Source organism: Capra hircus, chromosome 15 (assembly GCF_001704415.2).
Source record: "Capra hircus breed San Clemente chromosome 15, ASM170441v1, whole genome shotgun sequence".
In the NCBI taxonomy this organism is placed as follows: Eukaryota; Metazoa; Chordata; class Mammalia; order Artiodactyla; family Bovidae; genus Capra; species Capra hircus.
In genome coordinates, this window is record NC_030822.1 from 53488227 (window position 1) to 53514887 (window position 26661).

The 26661-nt window shown below is 52.6% G+C and overlaps 1 protein-coding gene across 1 annotated transcript; it reads left to right on the top strand.

Annotated features, from left to right (window-relative positions):
* SCN4B (sodium voltage-gated channel beta subunit 4) lies at positions 4874 to 25847 on the top strand. The gene is made up of 5 exons (XM_018059727.1): positions 4874 to 5354; positions 13824 to 13996; positions 15409 to 15637; positions 17315 to 17444; positions 22209 to 25847. The coding sequence occupies exons 1-5, from the start codon at positions 5294 to 5296 to the stop codon at positions 22300 to 22302; spliced, it is 687 nt and encodes a 228-aa protein (XP_017915216.1). The 5' UTR covers positions 4874 to 5293; the 3' UTR covers positions 22303 to 25847.

A 26661-nucleotide genomic window follows, 5' to 3' on the forward strand; every position in this document is an offset into this window, starting at 1 on the left:
TGACCCAGAATAAAGGGATGCCCAGGACTCACCCCATCTCTGAGTTGCAGTGAGGGAAGCGGAGCCTGGTCCTGGAAGAGGGCACACACCCCTCTCCAGCTTAGGATGGTCCGGTGAGCATCTCTCTGGTCAGGATATTTCAGCTTCCTCCTCTCTCTGCCCTCCTCCTCCCAATGAGCTCATCTGTCTGGGGCTCCCCACCCCCCCCCCCTTTGCCAGAGAGGATGTTTGGAAAGAACCTGGCAGAAAACAGAAAAAGAGGAGGGGAGGAATGGAGGAGGTGGCTGCCTACCTGCCTGCATCCAGAGCCCTTAGGAAGTGGAGATGCGTGAGGAGGGTTCAGGAAGGGTTTATCTCCACCCCAACTCAGATGCCCAGTGGGCTGGGGAGCAGCAGGCAAGGTGGCCAGTACTGGTTCCTTAGGTACACGGTGTCGGGTTAACCCCCTCAGCACCTGACAAACTTCAGCGGATGCTGGGACTGTGGCTGGGGCAAGCCGGCAGTGAGCTGGGGGTGGGGGCAGAATAGTGAGTAAGGATGGGCAGCGAATAGACCGAGGTACACTAGAAAGAGGTTCCCAAACGTCTGTCCAGGTCACATCCACACAACCCCAACCCCAGAGGCAGAAGGATTTGGGGGCGTTCAGCTTGGAGTTCATGCAGAGCTCCCTGGCTTCTGCAGTCCCGCGGTCCTGAGGTTGGGGCTCTGTTTATAACAGGGGGTTATAAGCTCTGGGGTGTTAGATGCAAGCGGTCCATGGTTGGTGGGAGAGGCTGTGAGGTGGGGGCTTGAGGGGGGCTCCCTGCAAAGCCCCTCGTCTGTCTCTAAAAGCCGAGTCAGCAGGGTTGCCCTCCAGCCCGGTTACCTGCAATGCCCGGACAGGAGCCGCGAGGGCTTGTGGGGGAGCGGGGGAGGCTGGCGGCAGGCAAGGGCGAGAGGGGAGCCGTGGGGGGAGGGGGGCGCTCCCTGCCAGGCTCTCTTTACTTAGAAGGAACTCCTCTTAAAATAGCTCTGGAGACCTCACCAGATCTCTCCCTTCCTCCCCTGCCGGGGTCTTGGCTCGCTTTCTGAGAACAGACAGGGGATGGAATCTTCCATCACCTCCCCCAACACCCCCACCCCACCCCCTGCTGTGGAAGGTGGGACAGCGCCCAGGGGTGCGTGCCTTCCCGGGTAAGAGCATCTCCCGGAAGGCTTCGAGCCAGAGTTCTGCCCCCATTCCTGCCCGGGCCAAATCCCCACCACACTCTGACACTCTGATCCTCATCTCGTGCTTGTGCCCCTTTCTAGCTCCCATCTTGCTCCTGGGAGGGCTGAGGGTGGAGGCCGAGGGCAGGAACCAAGAGGCCGCCTGTCTCAGAGAGAACTGTTGGACTAACGGCCTCAAAGAACCGCTTGAACCTTTCCCCGTCCCACACCCCGCCCCTAGAAAAAAAATCCTTTCCCCTTAAATCTAGGCCCTATCTCCTCCTACCCGATAACAGCTCCCTGACAGCTCCTTGGCCCAGGGCCCAATCCCTCTATGCCTCTCTGAAAGCTTGCTCTTCAGGGTATTTCTGAGCCGGCTGCCCAAGACCTGAGTGTGCAGGAGCCCACCCTCAGGAATCCACCCTGCTGGGTGCAGCTGAGGGCTGTGTCCCAACTGCCATCCCGCCCTCTAGGGACTTCCAACAGGAGGAGAAGGAGGAGGAGGAGGAGGAGGAGGAGGAAAGAGCCAAGGTACCTGCCCATCCCCCTCCCAGACCCCAGACTGGGGCTCTTGAGTTGGATGAAGGAGGTTTATGTCAGGGAGGGCTCTGCAAAGAAGTAGTTTCCCAAAGGTGGGAAAGAGGAATTCTGACCTTTGCTTGCCCTCTCCCCTGGCATCCCTGGATGGATCAATCGATGGACTAGGGTTTTGAGAATTTTAGAGGAAAGCACTCTCTAAATGTAAAATTCCTCTAGCCGCTAATGCGTCTCTCAAACACTTTTTCTGCCCAGTTGTGGAGCCCTCCTGATGTTCTTTAGAGGAGAGCTGGGGGTGTGGAGGGAGGGAATCAAATAATGGGGTAGATTCTAATTCTGACTTGACGAATCACTTTCTCTGTGACCTTGGCCCACACATCTTACCTCTCTGTGCCTGTTTTTTCATTTGGGAGGCGTATGGATTTTGTAAGGACCCTTCTGGCTCTAAGAATTGGTGAGCAGAGATGCAGCTGAGAAGGTGGAGGGCATGGAGGAAACTGGCACATTTTCGGGTCACCAGGATCTAGAGCTACCCAGGGAGCTCTGTCCCCTCCCATCCCCCTTCTCTGGGCAGGGGTCACGTTCCTTCCCTTTGGCTAACCTCCTGACTCACCTCAGGCTCCGGCTCCTGAGAAACATGACCCCCGTTGTAAAAATAAATTGAGCAGCGAGGAGGCCTGGCCCTGTGGATCTAGTGTCTGGGACCTCCTGGCAAAGGAGGGGGTGAACGTGCAAACTTGGAGACAGAAAGAGGCTTAGACTTTTTAGGGCCCCAGACCTCTTTGAGAATAATAAGAGCTAAAATGTACTGGGAGCTGACCCTGTGCCTAGAACTCTGTTAGCACTTTTACATGTGATAATATCTCATCCAGGGCTTCCCTGGTGGCTCAGTGGTAAAGAATCTACCTGCCAAGCAGAAGATGCAGGTTCAATCCCTGGGTCAGGAAGATCCCCTTGAGGAGGAAATGGCAACCCACTCCAGTATTCTTGCCTGGGAAACTCTGGACAGAGGAGCCTGGTGGGCTACAGTCCACGGGGTTGCAGAAGAGTCAGACAGAACTTAGAGACTAAAGGACAAACAACAACATCTCATCCAGTCTCCATAGGTCTACATCTGATGTCTGTGATGCTTGGGGGTGAGCACACAAATGGAAATTACATATATGTCTAAATATAAGTTATGAATCAAGATAACAAAGTGTGAAAACTTGCCTATTATCTTCTGTCTTTGATGGATTTTTCTTAGTCTTAATTTTAAGGCCAGGACTCAAAGCCATTCTCTGGCCCCCTCTTCCCTGGTCCTTGGAGGACAGGGTCTCTGATGCATGCCTGGATGTCAGGTTCTACCTGCATGCCAAGTTCCATCCACTCCCCACCCTCCGCAAACAGCTGCCCTTTGCCCTCTCCCCAGGCCTGTGGGTATACATTCTGCATGGGCAGCTCCTGAGAGGATGGGCCTAGGGAAGAGGCTTGCTCAGAATTGGGTCATTTGAACAGAGAATTCCATGGTCCCAGATGTCTGGAGCATGGTCTAGAAGGTGAGGTGTATGGATTACCCTTCCCTGCTGTCCCAGGAACCACTTTTCCAGTGAGGAGGAGGGGGTGTGATCAAAGGAGGGCCAGAGTGAGACCCTCCAAACTCAGCAGCCCAGGGCTGAGGCCCCTGCTGCCCAGGTCTAAGGGTGGCATTGCCCTTAGCAATTTCACGAGGTAAATATCATCACTTTCATCATATTTCAAATGAGGTTTCTGCAGAAGATTGCATAACTTGCTCAAGGTCATCCAACAATAAACGCTGGAGCTGGGACTTAATTCCCCAGCGTCTAACTCCAGAGCCACTGTACCACTATCAGAGCTATACTGAATCTTTCGCCCAGGAAAAAAAAAAGAAAAAAGAAAAAAACACATAGACATCCAGCATTTCCCATACAATCTCAAAGGGTCCATGATCTCTGAATCCCACCAAGGACCCTCAAGTCAAGAAGGTGGGTGGTGGGGGGCTGTAGCAGGGGTCAGGCCATGAAGTGGAAGCAGGTTTCCAAGTGCGGAACCAGTGTCCAGACAGGCGAAGGATGGAGGGTCAGGAAGGCAGACAGGACCTGCGGGGGAGAGAGGGGGCCTGAGGAGGAGAGCAGACACCAGTTACTAAACCACTGGGAATAGCACTGTGCCTGGGTGCATGCGTGGGAGGGGGTGTGTTCAGTTGCCTCAGGCCTCTTTGCGACCCCATGGACTGTAGGCGCCCACCAGGCGCCTCTGTCTGTGGAATTCTCCAGGCGAGAATACTGGAGCGGGTTGCCATTTCTTACTCCAGGGGCTCTTCCTGACCCGGGGATCTTCCCGACCCAGGGATCAAACCTGTGTCTCCTGCGTCTCCTGCGTTGGCTGGTGGGTTTTTTACCAACCGAGGCACCCGAGACAGGCTCCCTTTTAACTCCAGAGGTTCTGGGAAAAAGCCCTCTGACCTGGCTGTGACCACCCTGCTCCTACCTCGGGCTAATCCACCCCCACTTCAAAACAGAGGCGAGACTAAGGGAGTCTTGGAGGATTCTGAAGGACACAGGAAACCTTTGGAAGAGGGGGGAAAAGGGAGGGTCGGGGGTGGGGGGTGTGGCCTAGGTGGAAAAAAGAAGTAGGGGTTCCCCGAAGGGTGAATCAGGGCTTGGACCCAACGGTAGGGCCTGGCCGAATTCCGTAACCAGGAGCATCAAGATTTCTGAGAAGTCCATGAAGCAATGGGAGAGGTTGGTGTGCGGTGGTGGGGGCAGTTTGCAGTTGGAAGCTGTGTCCCTGGGACCCTGCACAGCTGGGCTTCAAGGCTGCACACACGCGCGTCGGCGGCCGCAGTGTACATACATGCCCGCACACGCCCACCGGCTGCGGCAGTGCCGGCTGCGGGCGACCGAGCGGTCCCTTCGCGGCCCCCGGAGAGGGAGCAGTTACCCAAACTCGTGTTCCCCAAAGCAGACATCGCAGCCTTCCAACACCCGAAAGGCTCCACCTCGACTCCTCCCCAAACTATCCTCCTAATTGGCAGCTCAGCGCACGGGATGATGCGGGCGGCTGCGGGCGGCCCTGCAGTGCCAAGCCGCAGCCGCCCAGCCCGAGCCGGAGAGGAAGCAGGGGTGTGTGTGTCGGGGGGGCGAGGGGTAGGGCGGGGGGGTTGCTGGGGGTGCGGCCTGCTCCCGGGGCTCCGGGACCTGGAGGCGGGGGCGCCCCGGGCTCCGCGGCGGCCACCGCCCCTCCTGCAGCTGGAGCGCTTCCAGAGCAGAGGCGCAGCGTCGCTCGCTTAGGTGCTAGCTCGGCGGGCCTCCTGGCCCTGCTCGCGTTCCTCCTCCGCGGGCTCCTCCTTCTCCCGCGCCCCCGGCGGCCGCTCCCGCAGCCGGCTCCTCCTCTCCCTCCCTGCCTCCCCCTCCTCGCGCTCTCCGCGCTAACTTTCCCGAGCCCTGGCCAGCGGCGCAGAGCTCCCCGGCAGCCTCCGGCCCCACTGCAGACCGCGGGCTGCGAGCGCGGGCGTGCCCTGTATCCCGTCCCCGCGCGCCGGGGGCGCTCCGGAGAGAACAGAACGATGCCCGGGGCTCGGGACCAAGGCGCAGCCCGGGCGAGATGGCTGGGCACTGGGCTTTTGGGTAAGGCAGCCCCGGCTTGGTTTCTTCTACCTCTTGCCCCCAACCCTTCCCCCACTCTCCCCCCCGCCCCCGCCAGAGGAGGGGTCACTTAGAAGAACAGCACCTTGGACAGGGTGGGCTTTGGAGCGCGGCCCCCAACGAGCGGCTCCCGCTTCTTCCAGGACGCCGTTTGGACTGCTGAGTTGCCGGGGGACCTTGCGCCGTCCCCCGCCCCATCCCACCCGCCAGCCTGGCGATTAGTTCTTTGCTGTCTCTAGTGCTTTCAGCTTCTGGAGCTGGAGCTTGGGCCGCAGAGGTTTAAGCCGGCTAGGGCAACGTGTCTGGGATCGGGTGTAGGAGATGCCCGGTGGGTTGCACGTGTGGTTATTGGGACGCTGGTTTCTACCCCAGCCCGGAGCCCCTTGCAACTTGGATGCTTGTTGCCCCGGCACTGGCGTGCACCAGTTCAAGGCGGGGGAGCTCCCCTTCCTCCTGTCCCTTTTCCGTTTGGCTCCTCTGCTGTCTACTTTCTATAGCGCCCATTGCCTTCTCTGCAGACTGGATGGGGTTGGAGGGACTTGGAGGATTGTTCAAGCCCTCCTTTAAAATTTATTTATGTTTTTATGGCTCGAGACTTGTGGGAATCTTAGTTCTTCTACTAGGGATCGAACCCATGCACTCGGCAGTGAAGGCACCAAAGCTTAACCACTGGACTGCCAAGAAATCCCCACCTTTAGGAAGGATCCTGTCTCTCTTCTTAGGTAAAGATTCCATGGGGTTGGGCGGTGGGACCTGTTTAACCTGCTCTTGGCTCTTCGTTTTTGGGATGAGTATGAAGACTAAGGAGGCACATCCGGAGACCACAGACAGAGCAGATGATTAGTGTCTATTTTATGCATATGATACTTTTGAACGTCAAACTCCTAGAGATTAGGGAATGATGTTTAGTAGTCCAGAATGTAGCCTCTCAGAAGTCAAAGCTGGATTTCCACGTAATCCGATTCCATCTCTGGCACCTGCACCTCTTCCTGTTTATATTTGTCAGATTTGGCTTTTGGCAGCTCCCCTCATCGGGTTGGGCACACGATGTAAGCATTTGGGCTGAAAACAGGAAGACAGAAGTCTTTAAGGGTGGCCGCTGCTGCTTCTGCCAATGTAAACCGTGTGCTGACCTGTCATGTTAGCACCTGGTGGTGGAGCGGGGATAAAGTATGTCCTTCACTCAGGAGCCACTGCTTTTGTTACATCCCTCCAGCTGGTGTTCTCTCTTGTAGCTTAGGCACAGGTGTGCTGATTCCACGGTGACCCTAAGAAGTGGGTCTCTGCGAGGCCCGAGGCTTCTCTTCGTGGGCTGGGCACAGTGGCCCTCTGCTCCCCCTCATCCCATCTCTGATCACTTTGGCCATGGCAAGGGGAAGGGGTCACTGGGGAATTCAAACTCACACCACCATTAAACTAGCTTGCTTATCAACACCTCTGGCTTCCCTTTCTCTTATTGCCTGGTTGGCTCGTGGAACGCGAGTGCCAGAGTATTCATAGAACCTGTCTTCTGTGGGGAATCCCACCATATACCATGTGTGTGTGTGTATTGGGATTTCAGGCACAGCTTCTTGGTACTTTTCTCCAGGTGGAAACCCACACTTCCTCTAAGCACTGTTTGAGCTGATAGACTAGGAAGGGACAGAGGCCCATTGGAACAGGTTTGAAAGATTCCCTGAGCTACCCTCTGGGAGCCCAGGAGAGAGCAAAGTGATTTGTAGGGGGAGACCAGCAGGCCCTAGAACTGGCCCCAGCTGTTCTGCCCCTTGCCCCTCTGGTCTGCTGAGGGAATACAACCTGAGTCCTGCCCTGGACCTTGCCCAAGCAGCCAACAATAAGGCCTCGCAGTGGCACTGCTTTGAGCTTGGCACGAAGACGCCATCCTTGCTCTTGGTCCAGGAGGGGAGATGCAGAGATGACTGGACAGCCAAGTAGAGCATCAGAGCTGGCAGGAGCTTTGGAAACCATAGCACAGAGCTCCCCTCAGGATGAAGAAACCACGGACCAGAGAGGGAAGGTGACTTGCTCACTGGTGTGTAGCCAGTTGATGGCCAGGTGGGCCCGAATCCAGGTCTCTGGGGCTTTGTCACACCAACTTGCCTCTCAGTTAACCAAAGTCTGCTGCAGGGGAAGGTCAGCAGGGGTTGTGCTGATGGACTGAAGAAGCAGTGAGCTCGGGAGCCTGGGTGTGGAAGGATAGAGGCTGGGAGGCCCAGAGCTGTTCTCACAACTATGGAAACTGGTACAGAGCAGTAAGCTCCCAGGAGTCCTCTACCCCTCCAGCTTCCTCTCCCCACATCAAACTCGATCTCCTAGGCCGAGACAAAACTGATTTTTGGTAATCTGACCAGATGCCCCTTCTTAAATTGAGACACAGTTTTTAAGATGGCAGTATTGCAAGTGAGGATAAAAGGGTGTCAGTCCCTTCCTAACCATGTAACTGGTAATATATCTGTCCTACCCACTCCTTCCTTGTTGCCTGATTTGCTTAATTGCTTTGATCTCTGTGTAATTATCACTTGTGAGGGTGCTCTGTTGCCCAACCCTCTTTCCCTGGGTATGTATTTATTAAGGACTTGTTTAATGAGAAGGCAATTAAGCAGAGGGTGCTTAGTCCCACTCAGAGGAAGGAAAACGAAAGGGTAAATAAGCGGTTTATGGCAAAGAGGATGGGAAAGCAGGGAAGAGGAGAAAGACCCCAGGTTTGGAGATTCATTCTTTTTTTTGGACATGCAGGCTTGCAGGGTCCCAAGTCATTATGGCTGCTGTGACCATAATGACCCCAGGCACAGATTCTCCCACCTTGCTCTGCTGCTGAGGGTGTAAGGATCTCTGCAGAAGCCACACCCATTCCATGGCCTGCAGGAGGAGAGATGGCACACTGCTTGGAATTGTTTGCAAAGCTGGTTTTGTTGAGCATCCAACACTGTCTCAGGGGCATGTTTCTATCCCCGCAAAGCTCCTGGGGGTGGGCAGGAAGCCGGCAGGTTGCCTAGGGAGAGGGAGCTGAAATCTTTCCTCTGTCTTTGGGCCCAGGGGCCTTTCCTGGCTCAGTCCTGCCTCCCACAGCCCCCAGGGCCTGCACCCCAGGAGGGGTCTTGTCCTGCTGGCCTTGGCCCACTTTCTCCCTCCCAGCTCTTACTTTGAACCTGACTCCCCTGGGGCCAGTGTATCAGCTTCCCTATTAAAGTCAGCCACGATTCCGCCTGCCTTGCCAGGCAAGCCTGGGGAGCTAAACTTAGAGTGTGCTCCACGCTGCCCCTCTTTCCTCCTCTTGCCCTAAGTTGGGTATCACTGTACCCGGATATTGGAAAAGGTGGGAGAAGATTTCTGCCTTGGCATTTGCCTTGGAATGTCTGATGGTAGCCATGAGATCCCCCTTGGTGTATTGAATGATAAGATTTGCCTGTACAAATACGTTTTTACTTTAAATGGGAGGCCTGAGCCAATCCTGAGACATAATCGCATGAGATAGGAGGGGGCTGATCAGAAAACAGCCAAGAAAATGGCTGTTCTGAGAATGGCTCGGCAGTTAGGGACTCTCAGTGAGCAAAGACAGGCTTTGGATTGAATTCCGAAGGATCACGGGTCAGAGGACTTGTTCCCACCCGTCCCACGATGCTGGAAAGGGACCCCCAATCTGAAACACACACAAGATCACTTAAAATTCTAAAGAGTTTAGTTTGGGACAAGAAAGTCCTTCTTTATCCGAGGAAGTAGCCACATGGAAATAATTACCTCCAGGAAGTAATACAGGGTGAAAGTATAAAACAGTGCTTGAATGGCTTGGAGATATTGTTGGCTGACGCTGGTCCTTGAGTGTCTTGGTTACATCTAGACCTACAGTAGAGGCAAGCCCTGTCCCCCTGCCTCCTTTTAAACACTATGTTCCTCTACCCGCAGAGAGCCCAGGCCAGAGGGATGCACTCATTGAAGCCCTTCTCATGTTTTATAAGCTCATGTTTTTTTTAGCTTTATACCAAGCTTAGAAGGTAGGAAAGACAGGCATCCCTGGTTTGAGGATATAGCACCTCTGACTTTCTCAAGGTCAGCCAGCCAAGCGGGGTCTGCCGTGTGCCTCCTGACACATGCATCCTGGCTTGGTCATCCTGCTAACGTACCTCGCTGAGTCGTCTAGTGGATCTAGGTCTGACCCTGCTCCCTTCTTTCCCCCCAGCGCAGGCTCACAGGGAAGAAAGCGCAGGAGGCAGGCCTCTGGGTTTTCCTGCGCACGAGCTTCCTAGACACAGCCGATAAGACTTCTGCGTGCTGGGAGGGTGTGCGGTGGAGAAGCAAGGCTTGCTCCCCATCTCTGATGCTTTAATTCAGGCAGGACTCCGAACTTCACCGTAGAAACATCTCTGCCTTCCCTTTGTCCTTTCCAGGCTATGGTGGGAATGGCGATGCTTCACTCTGGGAGTCTGGGAGTCCTGAGTACATTAGAGTTAAGTCATCCACACAGGCGCACTCTAATCAGGCGGAAGTGCGCACGGTCATGAGTCAGACCTTAGAGAAGTACTTCTCTCCTCTGTCCTGGACTTTCTGTTTGTTTGTTTTTGCTTCTATTTAAAGCGGTCAAAACTATTTCACTTCTGATGAGTGTCTCTGGTGCTTGATAGTCTATTCCAGCTGAGGTTGTGGGGAAGGGGTTTGGCCCCTGACTTGGATCCCCCTGTCTCCCCTAGGATCCCAGACACTAGAGGCTGGTGCTGTGGTGCTCCTCGGAACACATGCTCAGGCTCCGAGGGAGCGCTGTAGGCATCAGGAAGCTCCTTCTGCTGAGAGTTTCACCACACTGCACTCCTTTCTTTGGTTTGAGGAGGCAGTTGGGGGTGAGAGGCAAAACTGAGGTCTCCCATCAGAAGGTTGTCTTCTTGGGACTTCCCAAGCAGTCCAGAAGCAAACAAAACTCCTTGCTTCTACTGCAGGGGGTGTTGGTTCAGTCCCTAGTTGGGGAACTAAGATCCCACATGCAGTGTGGCAAACAAACAAACAAACAAAACCAACCCAAATCGAAGGCCATCTTTTAGGCAGGAGGGTGTAATCCCATGTCTGGCTCCTGTCCGTAGATCTCTGGGGCAAGGTGGTGAGGGAGGGGAGAAATGAAAAGAAAACCAGGAGCTTTAAGGAGGGCTGGCCCTGACAGCATTATTCTCTTGGAAAGGCACCGTCACAGAGTGGTGGAAAGCAGAGCTTGGTCTGTACTCTGCTTATTCCACTCACCAGTTGTGTGGCCTTGAGCAAGTTAATCTCTCTGAGCCTGTTTCTTCATTTTGCCTGTTGGGGATAAAAATAATAACTACCTCATTAGGGTTATCATGAGGATTAAATGAGACAGTGCCTGTAAAATGCCCATCCTTTTTTACAGTCAGTGCTCAATTCCAGATCCACCATTTATTATGTGACCCTGGGCAAGTGACTTAACCTCTCTGAGCCTCAATTGTATCATCTGTACAATGAGAAAAATGACACCCATCTTTCGGCATTCTAATCAGAGTTGAAGTTAATAGGTAGAAATCCTCTAGCACAGTGGGGCCCAAAGTGTCATCTGATTGCAGCATTTTCTGGGAACCTCTTAGAAATGCAAATTTTCAGGCTCCACTCTAGGTGCTGGATCTGAAACTGCTGGGTTGGGGCCAGCAGAGCTAGCTGTAATGGCCCTCCAGGTGATTCTGACGCTTTGTGAAAGCCACGGCTCTAGAACAGTCCCTGGCACAGAGGAGCTGATCAAAGATTGAAGGCTAAATGAAATGACCCCTCAGCACTAACTGGAACTCTGGTGGGCAAAATCTGCTGTTTTAGGATGTAAGGTAGGGCTTTCTTGCTCTGGGATGCTGGAAATGTCTCTTGTTGACCTTTGTCTGTGTGTGCTAAGTTGCTTCGGTTGTATCCGACTCTGTGCCACTCTATGGACTGTGGCCTGCCAGGCTCCTCTGTCCATGGGATTTTCCAGGCAAGAATACTGGAGTAGGGTGCCTTGCCCTCCTCAAGGGGATCTTCCTGACCCAGGGATTGAACCTGAACCCATGTGTCTTACATCTGCACAGGCAGACGGGTTCTTTACCACTAGCACCATGTGGGAAGCCCCTCTGTTGACCTTAGGCAAGTCACCAAACCTGTCTATGTTCAGTTGCCATGTCTGTAATATGGAGCTATTACGGTACACCACTCAGAGCATGGGTGTGGAGATTATATGTAGCCGGCACATAGTAAGTGCTGAGCATATACCAGCAGCTGTTGACAGCGGCAGGGGATCCTGGACTATGGGTTGTTATTTCTGAGCTTTGTGTTAAGAGCAGTCTGCTTTGCCTTCAGAAGTGAAGAGGACATGAAGAAGCTGAGGGAGTCCTAAGAGCAGAGTTGGGCTTCCAGCTCTCCATGGAGCTCCTCTTATTTATTTATGGCCGCACCACATGGCAGGCGAGATCTTTGTTCCGCAACCAGGGATTGAAACTGAGCCCCCTGCAGTGGGAAGTGCAAAGTCTTAACCACTGGACTGGTGGAGAGGTCTCCTTCTTCTAAGTTAAAAAGCATTGCCCAGGTGGCACTAGACATCCTTATCTCATGTGTGCAAACCAAGAGGAAGCTGGTTTATGATCTATCAATACAATGAGGAAATTAAGTTTGATTAAAGAGGTCTTTCCCTGAGGATGAGGATGGGAGCAAGGTTGGCAACTTTAAAACAAAGACTGACCCTATCTGTGTTGGGAACAAGAACAGTTCTGGGAACTGCCTGCAGAGCTGGGAGCTGACTGGCCTGAGAGGGGTTCTCAAGTGGCTCAGCCACTAAACCCAGTTAGTTCAGCCAAGTCTCCTCCCATTTGGGTTCTTGGTTGTCCCATCTGTAAAGTCAGGCAGTGGCAACTTGGTGTCTCTAACCTGAAACAGTCCGGGCCCTATAGGCTCTGACACTGTGGGAATGCCAGGCTGGCGGTCCAAGTACTTGAGAGAAGCTACAGTCTGGGAAGAGATGCCAGGGAAACTCTGGCATAGGAGGTGGTGCAGCCAGGTGTCTGCTCTCAGCTGCCCACTAGGCCTGGAGTCACACTCCAGTTCACATTTCAGCTACCTCTGGAAGGTGTAGGACTTTGGCCAAGGCACAAGGCACTTTGCTCCTCTGAGCCTTATTTTTCCCACCTGTAAAATGTGATTAATAAGACCCTCCTTCCAGGTGAGAGGTGAAGATGCTGTGAGATTACTCATACACAGCCTTAGCCAACATCTCTGCTGAGGAAAAGGTCATTATTCTCAGCATCACTGGGAACCTGAGAAGGACTCTGAGTCCTCACCCGGGGTGACCCTGGTTCATTTAGGGGCAAGGACAGCTAGTTTCTAATTCCGACACCCCTCCTCCTCATGACCTTGAGGTACAGTGGGGTTTCCTCAAGGACTCTGTAGGACAGGAGGGCCAGGTTCTCTTACAAGAACTCACGAACTCACGAGGCAGGACCCAGAGGCCATGAGTGGAAATTCACAACTGCCACCTGCTCAACTGGCAGTGATGGCATTGGACTGGAAAGCGTGGGAAAGAAGGGGGTGGGGGTGGGGATGTGCCCAGGATGAGAGACCGCAGTGGGGCTGCAGGGAGTCGGGGGCTACTCTGGGTCTGGAGGGGACCATGGGCGCAGCGCCCACTCCAGCCACCAGCTTGCGAGCATCCTGTTGCCCTGAGTCGGCCTCCATAAAGGGTCTTCCGCCCTCACTTTCTCTGAGGTTATTGCTTTCTCCCTCTGGTTTTGCGGCTGCTGACTGATGCCAAGACATCCCCGTTCCACCCCACCCTGCGGGATGCCCTCCCGGTCCACCTTGTCTCTCTTTTCTTCTGGAGGTCCCTCTCGGGGGTGGAGCAAGGTCTAGCGGGAGGCATCCCCCTGCCTCTTGGCCCCTTGGGGCAGGTGGGAGCCGCCAGGGTCCGTGATGAGTGGCCGAGGAGCCGGGTCCCGTGTCTGCCGTTTTTCTTTTAGCCACCTCAGGAGACCCACTCAGTCTCCCAACACCCTCGCCCCGCCAAATCCCGAAAATATCACGAGAGGGTGGCGCACAGCCCTTGGGGAGATTCTCAGCGCGAACAGGAGGCGCAGGTTCTGCACTTGGGGGCCACAGGGACCGCATCCGCTGGTTAAGGGGCGCGGACTCGCGGCACGGAGGCCTGGACCTGGTTTTCCTGGGTTGGGGTGACCCCTGGTGGTCACTTAGAGTGTCACAAGGGCTACTAACAGGCTCAGAAGTCCATCCAGCTCAGGCCAAGAGGGAGAATGAATCACGGAGGTGGTGCAGGCAGAGTCGGTTAAAGTCAAGAGAACCATCTTCCTAATATTGACACGGAGGGCAATAGAGACCTCCCTGCCTGACCATGCCACTCCACTCCACCGGAGAGGTCCCTTCCAGGGCTGCAGCCTGGAGGTTCTGGTGGGGTTTTACTCAGGGAGGTGGTGCCGCTCCCTCACACAGGTCTCTTCCTGCTCCCGGTGTCCCTGTCGCTGGAGGTGTCTGTGGGAAAGGCCACCACTATCTACGCTGTCAACGGCACGGAGATCCTGCTACCCTGCACCTTCTCCAGCTGCTTCGGCTTCGAGAACCTACACTTCTGGTGGTCCTACAACAGCAGTGATACATACAAGATCGTAAGTAGCCGGAGAAGGGATGGGCAGCTCAGATCCTCCTCCGGGGTTTGTCCCCTCACCCTGCCTCCCACCCCAGGCTGCGGTCCTTTCTGGACTCACCCCAGGGATGATGGGGATGATGGTCCCCAGGGATGCATCTTTTGTCACACTCACCTTTCATTTATTTTAAAGAATGTATTTGTTTCTTTTCGGCTGCGCTGGGTCTTTGATGTTTTCTTTAGCTGCAGCCATTGGAGGCTGCCTTTTAGTTGCGGTGCACTGGCTTCTCAGTGCAGCGGCTGCTCTGGCTGTGGAGCAGGGGCTCCGGGGCACATGGGTTCAGTAGCTGTGGTGCCGGGCTTAGTTGCCCCGTGGCATGTGGGATCTTCCCGGACCAGGGATCGAAACTTCGGCCCCTGCATTGGCAGGTGGATTCTTAACTAGGGAAGTCTCTCTCCCAGTATTTTTTCCAGAGCCTGTCTAGACGGATCTATGTGGGAAAGATGCTTAGATTTTTGTTGCCAGAATTTGGGGTCCGTTGGAATTCCTGTCTAGAGTCCTCTGTCTGGTCTGAAGAAATACCTGAAACTTGGTTAGCTTGTGTAAACATTAATAATTTAATTTAAAAAGCAGAAGAGATAAGACATTTGGAAGACTTTGAGAGGGGGAGTGAGAAGAGTCCGAACAGAAGAAGGGCTGGGGAATTGGCCTTGGAAGGATGGAAGGGAATGCTGGAGAAGAGAAGGGTTCAGGGCTTTGGCTGGGGTGGGGATGGAGAGTCAGCAGGTGTTTTTTAAATGTTTCTTTATGTATTTGACTGCACCAGATCTTAGCTGTGGCAAGCAGGATCTTTAGTTGTGGCATGTGAGATCTAGTTCCCTGACCAGGGATTGAACCCAGGCCACCCCACAATGGGAGTGTGGAGTCTCAGCCACCAGACCACCAAGCAAGTCCCAGCAGGTGCTTCCTGAGTACTCTGCAACCTAGCAGGGACTGGAAGCTGCAAGAGACCAGCTCTGGGCGCAACTAAACACTGAACTCAGAGGGCGCCGAGGCACTGCCCTGTGTGCCGTATCTTGATGGAGGGTCAGTGTTCAGGCTGATGGGGGGAGGCGTTAGCAAAGGCTGGAAGGAATGGCGGAGGGAAGCAAGTGTGGCATTAACAGGCTTTTATGTGGGATTAAAAGGCTTTTATGAAGAAAGCAGTAAAAGTCATGCTGCATTCTAGGGAGACCTTAGTAACAGAAACTGGGTTTAGCCTGAAGCAAGTAAAATCCAGGTTAGACAGACAGAGCTATTGATAAGCATGGGAAACCAAGGGGAAGGGCTCTTCCTGGCCTGGGCAGAGAGGTGCCTAAGGAGTGGGCTGGAGTGATGTCATGACTCTGTGATTTTTCTCTTGGCCCCCTCCTTGCTCCCATCTTCCCACACAGCTCATAGATGGGACTGTGAAGAATGAGAAATCGGACCCCAAGGTGAAATTGAAAGATGATGACCGCATCACTCTGGAGGGCTCCACGAAGGAGAAAATGAACAATATTTCCATTTCACTGAAGAACCTGGAGTTCAGCGACACAGGCAAATACACCTGCCACGTGAAGAACCCCAAGGAGAATTATTTTCAGCACCAGGCCACCATCTTCCTCCAAGTTGTTGATAAATGTATGTAATGGGTCTGGACCAAGGGCAGTGGCATTGGAAGGACGGGGGTGGGGGTGGGTACCCAACTTGGTGTAATGGTGAAACGGACCGTTGGTGTTTTCTTTCACTTTATGCCTTCAAGGGCAACTGGAGTTACATCTGGAAACTCGAATAACTTGGTGTGAATACTTATTCTGCCACTGAATAGCTTATGATATACACTGAGGCCCTCTGAGCCTTGTTTTCCTCATATGAAGATCTGCCTTCTCTTAGGGTTGCTGTGAGAGTCCCAGAAGCTACATGGAAGTATGTTGTGAAGTTCTCCTTATGTGTTGATTATTTCTACTCTTGTGTATTCTGTTAGCAACAGCTGATGGAATGCCATGTAGGACCAAAAAGTGCTATGAATGATACACAGTGTCCTTTCTCAAAGAACTGACAGGTCAGGGTAGGACAGAAGACAAGTAAACACATAACTGAAATGGGGCAAAGCATGCAAAGCCAAGGCAATGGAGATTAAAAAATATTTATCTATTTATTTGGCTGAGCCAGATATTAGTTGAGGCATGTGGGCTCTTAGTTGCCACATGTGGGGTCTAGTTCCCTGACTAGGGATGGAACCAGGGCCCTCTTCATTGGGAGCTCAGAGTCTTAGCCACTGGACCACCAGGGAAGTTCCAGTAGAGACTGATAAGAATGGTCTCTCTCCTCTGGAGCTTAAGTCCTGATTGAGGGGATTCCAATCCAACAATGGTGGAACAATTAGACAATGAGGAAACATGTGATGAGGGTATCCCATGACCCCGACACTGGACGTGTTTAGAGAAAGGGCTGAAGGAGTTAAGACTGGGTGGGCATCATGGAGAGGGGAGCCTGGAAGGCTTTCGAGGCATGGGAGCAGAGAAAAAGGAAGGAAGCTTGCTTAAGCATCCTGATTGTGTTGCGTTTCTTGTGTTCCTGGGGATCCACTGCTCTCCTGGATGATGTGGGATTCCTGCAGAGAAGGTGCTCACAATTCTGTACTTTTTTGGAGTTAGGGCCATTAGGATTCTCAGGTGGGTTGGACATAAGGATTTGAGAAAAAGAGAGGAGTCAAGAATGACTCCAAGGATTTTGGCCAGAGCATTTCTCAGCAGAGATGGAGGAGATTGTGGAACAGGTTTGGGAAGTCAGGAGGTTAGTTTTCAGATGAGGAAACTGAGGCTAGAAGGGTTAAGTGACCAGCTGTAGGTTATTAGTGACTATTAGTGACCAGCTCATTAGTGACTGTGGAAACCCTGTTGTTGAAATCCAGATTACCTGGCTCCTGTGTCTTCTGGCCACGTAAGAGATATTGCAGGGAGATTCTCAATTGTTTTTCTGCATGGGTAAAAGGAAACCTAGAAGGAGGCAATGAAAGTCTCATGCTTGAGGGTCAAGTCAAACCTGGATGCTGTGGTCCCCAAGCCTGAGTTATTCCAGAACTTGTGTGGGTGTCTGCGGGAGGGCGTCTGTGTGGAGCACAGGGGGGGAGGGATGACTTCCTGTTATGCCTTAGCCTGATGGATGCCATATTCTAGCTTCTCCTGCTCGCTGCTGGGGTGGGCGTGTCCCAGATGCCCAGGTTGGAGGCTGGGGAGCTGCTGGGCTGCCATGGTGCTCCAGGTGACTCCTGCTCTCCTTCTCCACCCCTCTTCTTTCCCTTCTCTGACCACGAAGTGGAAGAAGTGGACAACACCGTGACCCTCATCATCCTGGGTGTCGTGGGCGGGGTCATTGGGCTCCTCATCTTCATCCTGCTGGTTAAGAAGTTCATTGCCTTCATCATCAAGAAGACTCAGGAGAAGAAGTAAGTTGACTCCAGCCTTCCCACTGGCCCACCACCCATTCTCATCTCATGGGTGTTCCAGCATCCTCTCATCCGCCATCATATATCCCCATCTGCCTTCATCCTTCCATCTATCTCCTAACCCCTCCTCTCTTCCTAATTCTTCCACTCTCTTTTTTATCCCTGCCCTGCTCCTCTCGTCTTTCAGCCTGATTCTTCGTCTCACTCCTTTTTCCCCATCCGCTCAGGAGACGTTTATTGAATACACTGACTTCACTGAGAACATACGTACAACTCACCTGCTCTTCCTCATTCCCCTGTCTTCCTGCCCATCCCGTTATTTGTACCACCTCAATCTGAAGTCCTACCAAAGGCTTTCAAATGCCTTTTTTTTTTTTTTTTAAGATCAGGGGAAATATGAGATTCCGCATACAGAAACTCTAAAATGGGAAGATGGGAGTGATGCGTGATGGGAGTCTTTTATTGTGAAATTCTGAAAATTCAAATGAAGGAGAGAAAAACAGTCTAAAAAGGCTGATATGACTACCCAGGAAGCCCTAGGATAAATTCAGGTATAAAGACAGATATTTGTAAGAGGAATGAGAAGAAAGATTGGGAGGTACAGAGGGTGCCACCCACACCCAGAATTGCCAGAGCTGGCAGGTTCCACGATTGAACGCTGCAAAACCCAGAGCAGACCAAAGGCATCTGAAAGTTGTGTTCTTGGCAAGAAAGATGAGATGAGGCAGGCCTGCCATTGAAGCAGAGAGGGTGAAAGTAAGTAGGAGAAGCAAGGGAGAAGCAGAAGATAGAAGGAGAAGATCTGTTGGGGTTGGCTTCATGCTGCTTTGTTGAGAAGAAATTAGGCTGAAAAGGGCAGAAATGCCACTGGTCAGAAAGGAAGTCAGCTGAAGGCAGGGAGAGAATTTTAGGGACTGGCAGAGGGGAGGGAGAGCTGGGAGGACTGGTTGTGATAATGAACTCTTGGGCTATCTAGATGCATCATGGCCAGAGGCTGGGAGGATTTCAGAGATCTTGAGAGGGGCCTGGAGCATGGATCCGGACCAAATTGTGTTTTTAATAATCAGTCTTACTATTGCTGGTGAGAAAATTTGGAGAACACATTATTCAACATATGCTTTAAAAGCACTTGGGAAAGAAAGCAGTCATCCTTGGGAGCCACCATGAGTTCACTGAAAACAGGGCAGGCCAACATTTTCTGCTCGTGCGCAGTTATCAGGAGGATGCTACGTGTTACAGCGCTTCCTGTCATTCATCACATGCCTCTACCATGTGTTAGATACTCCATCAGGCATTAAAAAAAATAAAACGTATGATTTTATTTTGAAGTTGAGCAAAGTGAGGCTCAGAGTGGTTAAGTGACTTGCCCAGGGTCACACAGCTAATAAGCGATAGAGCTGGGATTTGAATTCTAACTTGCTTGCTTTGAAACTTCAGCTGTTGCCGCTGCGCCCTACTGATTCACAGGGGAGTGGGATCTAGAGTTCAGTAAGTCATTCTTTCATTCAGTGGCTCTTTTTGAGATGCTGTGTGCAAAGTACTGTGCCAGGCACTGCAGGAAATTCTAGAAGGAATGAGATTCTGCCCCTAAGTAAAGAAGACATGTGCAGAAATCAGTGTAACAGGAGGTAGAGGAATTAGGGCTGGCCTAACCCTCTCCAGGATTCTTGCCTGGAGAATCCCATGGACAGGAGGCTGGTGGGCTGCAGTCCATAGGGTCGCACAGAGTTGGACATGACTGAAGTGACTGAGCATGCCTGCACACACTCAGAGAGAATGTCGAGGGGGTTCAGGAGAGGGTGGAATAATAGTGAAGGATTTCTGGCCAAAGAGACATTTGTGGTCAGCCTTGCAAGTTGGATATGAGTTAAGTCCCAGGGAGGGTGAAGAGATGGTTGTTCTGTAGGCGGAACCGCTGAGAGCAAAGACAGACAGCCTGGGAAGCGACCATGTTGTGGAGAACAGGCGTTTGTGGTTGCTCTTGTTGAGAGAATGGGGGTGGGGTCAGGAGGAAGGGGGGAAACCCCAAAGGGGGGTGGGGACAGACCCTTGAGGACCCTTGAGGCTGAGATTGCCTTTTCTCTGACCACAGGGGAGCTGGGGAGGGCTTGCAGGGCCTGGCTCCATCAGAGGACCTGGAAGAAAGGGTCTGGCATTGGTGGGCACAGGGACTGGGAAGGCAGAGGCTAGAGGTGGGAGACAGGCCAGGAGGAAGCCTGCGAGGGTCCTCTGAGCAGCAAGGTAGGCCTGCATAACGGGAAAGATGTGGCGGCTTCCTGAGAAGAAGGTACGTGGGGGCAGCATCCTAGGATCAGTTCTGGGCTTTCACATGTGAGGGTGTTCCCTCTGCCTAAAATGTCTCCTCCCTCTTTTCCTGCTCATCTTTCTTGCTTTCAGCTTAAGTGACGCTTCCAAAGGGCCTTCCCTGACCCTAGAAGGAGCGCTCCTAGGCTGAGTCCCTCCCTGGTATGCCCCACCTGCATCCTGTCATTTACTGCATTGTACTTGTTTACTTGTTTGTTACTTGTTTAATAGCATATTTCCTGGAAGACTGCAGGTTTTTGGAGAGCAGACAGCTTGTCAGTTGGACACCTTTCTAGCCTGACACAGTGCAAGCAGGGTCTTTGTAAAGAAATATGGATGGTTAGGTGGATGGGAATTGGCTAGACTGACTGTTCCTTAGGTTTAGAGATAGGTGGATGATAGACCCATCTGAATAGAGGTCTTTATGTCACACGGCTCTGTCTGTTCATTGTTATTACTGATTTAAACTATACTAAGAATGACATGGGCTCTGGTGGCTCAGGGGTAAAGAATCCACCTGCCAATGCATGAGACACAGGTTTGATCCCTGGGTCGGGAAGATCCCCTGGAAAAGGAAATGGCAACCCACTCCAGTAGTCTCGTCTAGGAAATCCCATGGACAGAGCAGCCTGGTGGGCTCCAGTCCATGGGGTCGAAAAGAGTTGGACATGACTGAGTGACTAAACGGTAACAACAACAGGAATGATACACTTATCAAATTTCCAGAAACCTAGCAACTGTGTTGGATGGAGAACAAAATTGGGATCTGGGAGGATCTTTTTTTTTTTTTTTTAAATTGAAGTATAGCTGATTTAGTGTTGTGTTGGTTTGCTGGAATCACAGCAAAGTGATTCAGTTGTACATACCTACATATTTGTTCTTTTTCAGATTCTTTTCCATTGTGGTTTATTATCAGATACTGAATATAGTTCCCTGTGCTATATAGTAAGGCACTGTGGTTTATCTATTTTATATATAGTAGTTTGTAGCTGTTAATCCCTAATTTATCCAAATTTATCCCTCCCCCTCTGGTAACTATGTTTTTTCTATCTCTGTGATTTTCTGTTTATGCTTTGTAAAGAAGTTCATTTCAATCATACTTTATAAACTTTTCTGTTTATAAAGAAAGAAGCTTTGTAAAGAAGTTCATTTCAGTCATACTTTAGACCCCACATATAAGTGATATCGTATGGTGTTTGTCTCTCTGTCTGATCTACTTCGCTTAGCATGATAATCTCTGTGTCCATCCATGTTGCTGCAAATGGCATTATTTCCTTATTTTCGTGGCTGAGTAATATTCCACTGCATACATGTACCACATCTTCTTTATTCATTTGCCTATGGATGGACATTCAGATTGTTTCCATGTCTTGTAAATAGTGCTGCTATGACCTTTGGGGTGCATGTATCTTTTTGAATCAGAGTTTTCTCTGGATATATGCCCAAGAGTGGGATTGTTGGATCATATGGCAACTCTATTTTTAGTTTTAAAAAACTAAACCTCCAAACTGTTTTGCATAGTGGCTGCACCAATTTACATGCCCACCAACAGTGTAGGAGAGTTCCCTTTTCCGGATTTAGGAGGATAGACTGGAGGTATAGACTAAATCCTGCAAGATGAAATTGACGAAGATGAAATGTTAAATCTCTCCTGAAGGCCTCAAACTCAGCTACACCAGCCCAGGGTGAGGCTAAGATGCAGTTTAGTGACAGAAGCCATGAAAAAGACCTGCGAGTTTTTGTGGGCTGAAAGGTGGGAGTAATGCAGCAGCCAGGTGTTCTCTGGAGAACCCTGTGAGGCCTGGCCACTGCTGTTGGGGGGTCGTGTACTTAGACTGGACCATGCCCAGCACAGGGTGGCCGGGGTGGTGCCGTTCTGGGGGGTATTCCCACCTGGCCACCTCTCCTTCCTCCTGCCCCACCCCCCGCCTCTGCCCGCACCTGCCTGCCCTTCCATCTCATTTTGCTACATCTCGTCCCAGCGAACTTCAGGAGGAAGGGCCTGCCGGGCCTGGGTGAGGAGCTATTTGCCCTGGGCATCCTGCCTGCTGGCCTGGACCCTTCCCTTGGCTTGGCACAGTCTGACATCTCCCCTGGTTTGGCCTCCTCTCATTACTGACCCCTGGGAGGAGTGACTGGCACCCTTGCCCTCTGCCGTGTTGAGATGGCCTGGTGATGCTAGCCTTACAGAGTACTTCCTGTGGCTCAGGCACTGTCCCCAGTGCTCCCTGGCTCCTCCCAGTAATTCCATGAAGAAGGGGCCATTGTAGCCATTTTTTAGGCAAGGAAACGGAGGCAGAGAGGGTGAGCAACCTGGCCTCTGGCTACCGTGGCACTACCGAAGGCCAGGGAGAGGCTCGGGGCTGGCACAGGGCCCACGGCTCCTCTCCCACACAGTTTTACCCATCACTAGGCTCTCCCTCTCACCACTGCCTCCCCTCTCTCCTCTCTCCCTCTCAGGAAGGAGTGCCTCGTGAGTTCCTCCGGGAACGATAATACGGAGAATGGCTTGCCCGGCTCCAAGGCGGAAGAGAAAGCACCAACAAAAGTGTGAGCCCTGCTTGGGGCCAAGCAGCTGCTGGGAGCCTCACTTTCCTATGATGAAACCGATGCTTGAGCCGTGTCCGTGACCCCATGTGCCTGAGACATCTGCTGCTTGGCTCAAACCGTAGTCTTCCCCGGGCGGGGAGAAACTGGGGTCCTGTCCCGCCTGCCCTACCCCCTACCTCCCACCAGGGCTCCCCAGGGACAAGGGCTGGCCAGGGAAAGGAACCCGTGGAAGGTTCGGGAAAGGAAAGGAGGGGCTGGGGCGGTGTGGATGGCCTGTTCCCCGACACCGGGGTAGATGGTCTTCAGTGCCCCCCACCCTAGAGGAGGAGCGCCTTGGTTTTCCTCCCGATGTCTCTTTGTGAGAGACTTGGGGGGGTCGCCGAGGGCTGCCCCAGAAGTTGGACCCTGAGTGTGGAGGACTAACCCTTTTATGGCGGGAGTGGCCAGAGGACTCTCTACAGGCTCTCGGGGTTGGGGGCTGCTGGAAGGATCCTGCAGGGAGAGGCTTCGATGGATACCTGGCTCCCCATGTCCCTCCAGGGAGGAACTTCCCTCCCCCACGCCGACCCCTGGGTGCCTGCCTGCCTTGGTTCTCCCCCCACCCACCCCCCGCTGCTGGGAGTCTCTGAAGACTCCCAACCAGGGCTGCCACTTTGCGTTAGGGGTCCTAGCCCACCTAGTCTGCGTTTCTAATCTCTGGGTTCCGAAGGGCTCATGAAGGGGTCCCTCAGGCTGTCCCAGAGCACTGGGCGCCACTTCTTTCTTTCCTAGAATTTCTGTGGGGCGTCAGGGCCGCAGAGGTGGGCAGAACGCCCACCAACGCGGGCTGCCCCTTCTCCTTGGCCTGGCAGGACCGTGGCCGCTCGTGGGAACTCCCAACCGGCTCCGCCCTGCGGCTTTTCCTCCGAAGCAGCAGGTGGCGCCATCTCGCTTGAGGAGCTGCTCCCGCCTGTGTTCCTCTCGCTTCTCCCCGCCCAGGGTTGTTCACCTCCATCCCCGGGTCAAGACTTGCCCTCGCCTCAGGGACCCTCTAGCTTTGGATGAGAGAGCTCTTGGGTTTTCTGGCTGCTTCCTGCTCAGCTGTCCCCTCCATCCGCAGCCTGGGGTGGGGAGGGGCAGGTAGAGAGTGCCCACAGTTTTCCTCTGCTTTTCCACGCACTGGTTTGCACACCCCTTGGGTGTGGGGCTAGACTGTGCCTTAGCTCCTGAGTCCTGGCTCATAACGTCCTCGACCCCTTCCTTCAGCCCACGTGGAACAGCCAACTCTGGTGGGGCCCTGGTGAGGGGTCCCCAGCCGCCCACACTCAGGGTCAGGCAAGGGACCGGGGAGCTAACGCCCCCTGGGTCAGCAGCTGAGTCCTGGAGGCATCTGCCAAGTGCTTCCCCGGGGCCCTTCCATGTCGTGGTGTTGTCCCTGTGGGTTGATGAAGTGGGGGATGGACGGGGCTGTGATCATGGAGGAATCCACCATCTGCTCCCACCCACCTCGATGTCTCATTAAATTTCTGACACTCTGTCCTTTGGGGCCCTGGGAGGAATGAGAGGGAAGTAGCCCCTTTTCCAAAGTGTATGGGGACTGCTTAAGGGCTCTCCCTGCCAAAAATCAGCAGTGAACGTCCCAGCAAGGGCCCACTCAGATCTGCCTCTGTCCCTTGTGTCTTCCTTCTCCCAGCCTGGGCCCAGGTTCAGGCTTTCCTGTCTTTAGGAGCAGACAGACCAGAGCCACCAGTTATTCAGGAAACTTCTTAGGTTTCCTTCATGCAGAACCGCGTTCTTTTCCTTTCTCAGCTTCAGCATTTGGACAGGCAGAGTGTCTTGGGCTCTTCTGACTTCCCTAAGAGGAAACCAAGGCTTATAGAGTATGGGAGGGGGAGAGCGTCATCCTCTCTATTCCTGGGTCTGCTGCTGACTCAGCCAGATCATGTAACTTCTCTGGGCTCAACTTTTCCTATGTGTAAAATGGGGTAATAATACTTACCTACTTCACAGGACTGTAAGACTTGGAAAGTTTTGGTTTAAAAAAGTCTTTCTGGCTTGGAAAGGGACCTAGGAGTTCAGGTATCAAAGTTGGAGGGAGTGTTCCAAGTCTATCCTGTCCTCTGTGTCCTATCCCTATAGTGCACACACTCACACACACATACACACATTCTCGCTCTCTTTTTTGTCTCTCTTTTCCCACCCCCGACCCTGCCCTTAGAATTATTTTAGCCTTTGTAATGTTAGAAACCTTGGCTCTGATGCTTAAAGCTTCTTGTCCATGGCTTTTGTTTGGTAGTTTTCCATAGAGGTGATTGGAACTGTAGAGGGGGACACTTCTGGTTGCTCCAAGGCCTGAGGACTCATGGCTACTGCCTTTTAATGAGCATGAGGGCTAAGGATGTTCAACTCAGTCCCCACAACAAAGACTGTCCTGCCCCAGGGCTGGGATTATACCCATGGTGAAGCTCTGGCATGAATTTGGAGTGGAAGATGTGTGGGCAAAGCCATCTTCCCAAGCAGACCCTCAGCGCATGCAGGTCTCTGAGAGTGATCTTCAGGGGCTGGTGAGGGTGTTTTCAGGGTGTATGGGCTAGAGAGAGCATTCGCAATGTTGAACTTGGGAGCCCAGGACACATGCAGTTTCGCAGACACTAAAGTCAGGAGACCACAAACAAAGTCTTTCCCACTTCCCCTTCCTTGACCCCCCCCCAAGTAGGACCTGAGCATTCCAGGCCTTGGGATTCTCCTGGTGTAGGAATTGTGCAGAAGGCAGCCAGAATGAGCCTGGAGAGGTCTGGGAGGACAGCTGGTGGAGCTCAGGCTTTCACATCTGGCTGGCTGCCCACAGCTGGATGCAAAGGGAGGGGTGTTAGAGCAAGCTTCTGAGATGGGGGCAGATGAGGGTGTGCCTGTGTGGACTGAGCGTGTGGAAATGTGTGGCTGTGGGGTGGGTGGGCCGGGCATGGGCATGTGGATGTGTGGAGGTGTGTATAAAGGCTGAGTGTGCCTGAAATGGGGGAGCTGCTATACATTTCAGAGCCATCTTTCCTGGCGGGGCACTGGAGTCTGAGAAAGAATAAGCGACAGAGGGAGAGACCAGCTGTGCTCCTGGGCCCCATAACACCATGATGCCATCTCACTGTCGCAGCTGCCGTCAGAGTGTGGGGAGGAGGGGGTGCTAGGAGAGGGGACTTCTCTGGGGGAAATCCTACAGCTTGCTTGACGACTGTGTCCCAGGGAGTCCCTACCCTCCCACCTCCCACCTGATATGCAGTGCTTTCGACTATCTTATGCATGGTTTATCCCTCTGGCTTGGATGACAATACTCATAGTCAATTTCCTGTATAACTATAGATCAAAACAATGCAGCACAAACGGGCCTTGTGGGGGGGCCTCAGATCTGCGGGTGCCTCTGGGAGGCGCAGATGTGCACACACCAAGCACTTAACTTGTGTTCAAGCACAGAATGAATGTGAGCTGACTGACTGTCTTGCCTTGACAACATGTTTTGCTTTGTAGAATTTTATTTAGTTTTGCCTTGGATGAAATAAAAATTATGTTTAATAGAAACAGTTTGGGGTTTCTATTCTTGGCTAATTGGAAGTTGGGGTCCAGTTTTATTGCTTGCCAGCTGAGCCTCAGTCTCCTTGTGTCTGAAACGTCCCCTGCCTTGGTGAGGTACCAGATGTAAAAAGTCTAAGAATGTCTGCTGTATTCATAGGCATTCAGGTTGTATTAGTGCTGATAGTACTTCTCTTTCCCCGAAGAAGGTGCAAAGATGGCCCTCTAATCCTGGAATCGTTACCAGGGCCTTCCCTGTACTGATGACCTTGGCAATGATTCTGGTACCAGTCAATGTCATCACACTCCCTTACCCAGGTCTCTCCATCCCAGGTTAACGTGTATATCCAGGTGAAATCTGTTTCAAATTACAAGGCCAACCTTAAAGAGGAAAAGCACAGGGCTCCCCTGGTGGCTAAGTGGTGAAGAATCCCCCTGCCACTGCAGGCGACATGGGTTCAATCCCTGATCTGGGAAGATCCCACAGGCCGTGAAGCAACTAAGCCCGTACACCGCAACGGCTGAGTCTGGGCTCTAGAGCCCAGGAGCACAACTACTGAGCCCATGTGCTGAAACTCCTGAAGCGCACGTGCCCTAGAACCTGTGCTCCACAAGAGAGGCCATTGCAACAAGAAGCCTGCGCACCATGACTAGACAGTAGCCCCTGCTCGCCACAGCCAGAGGAAAGCCTGTGAAGCAACCGAGATGAAGCACACAGCCTAAAATAAATAAAATCTAAAAAATAGTCCACATTTTAAAAAATCTAAAAAATTTAAAAAAGAGAGAAAGCACAAAACGACCTACTGACTGGTCTATATAAGCA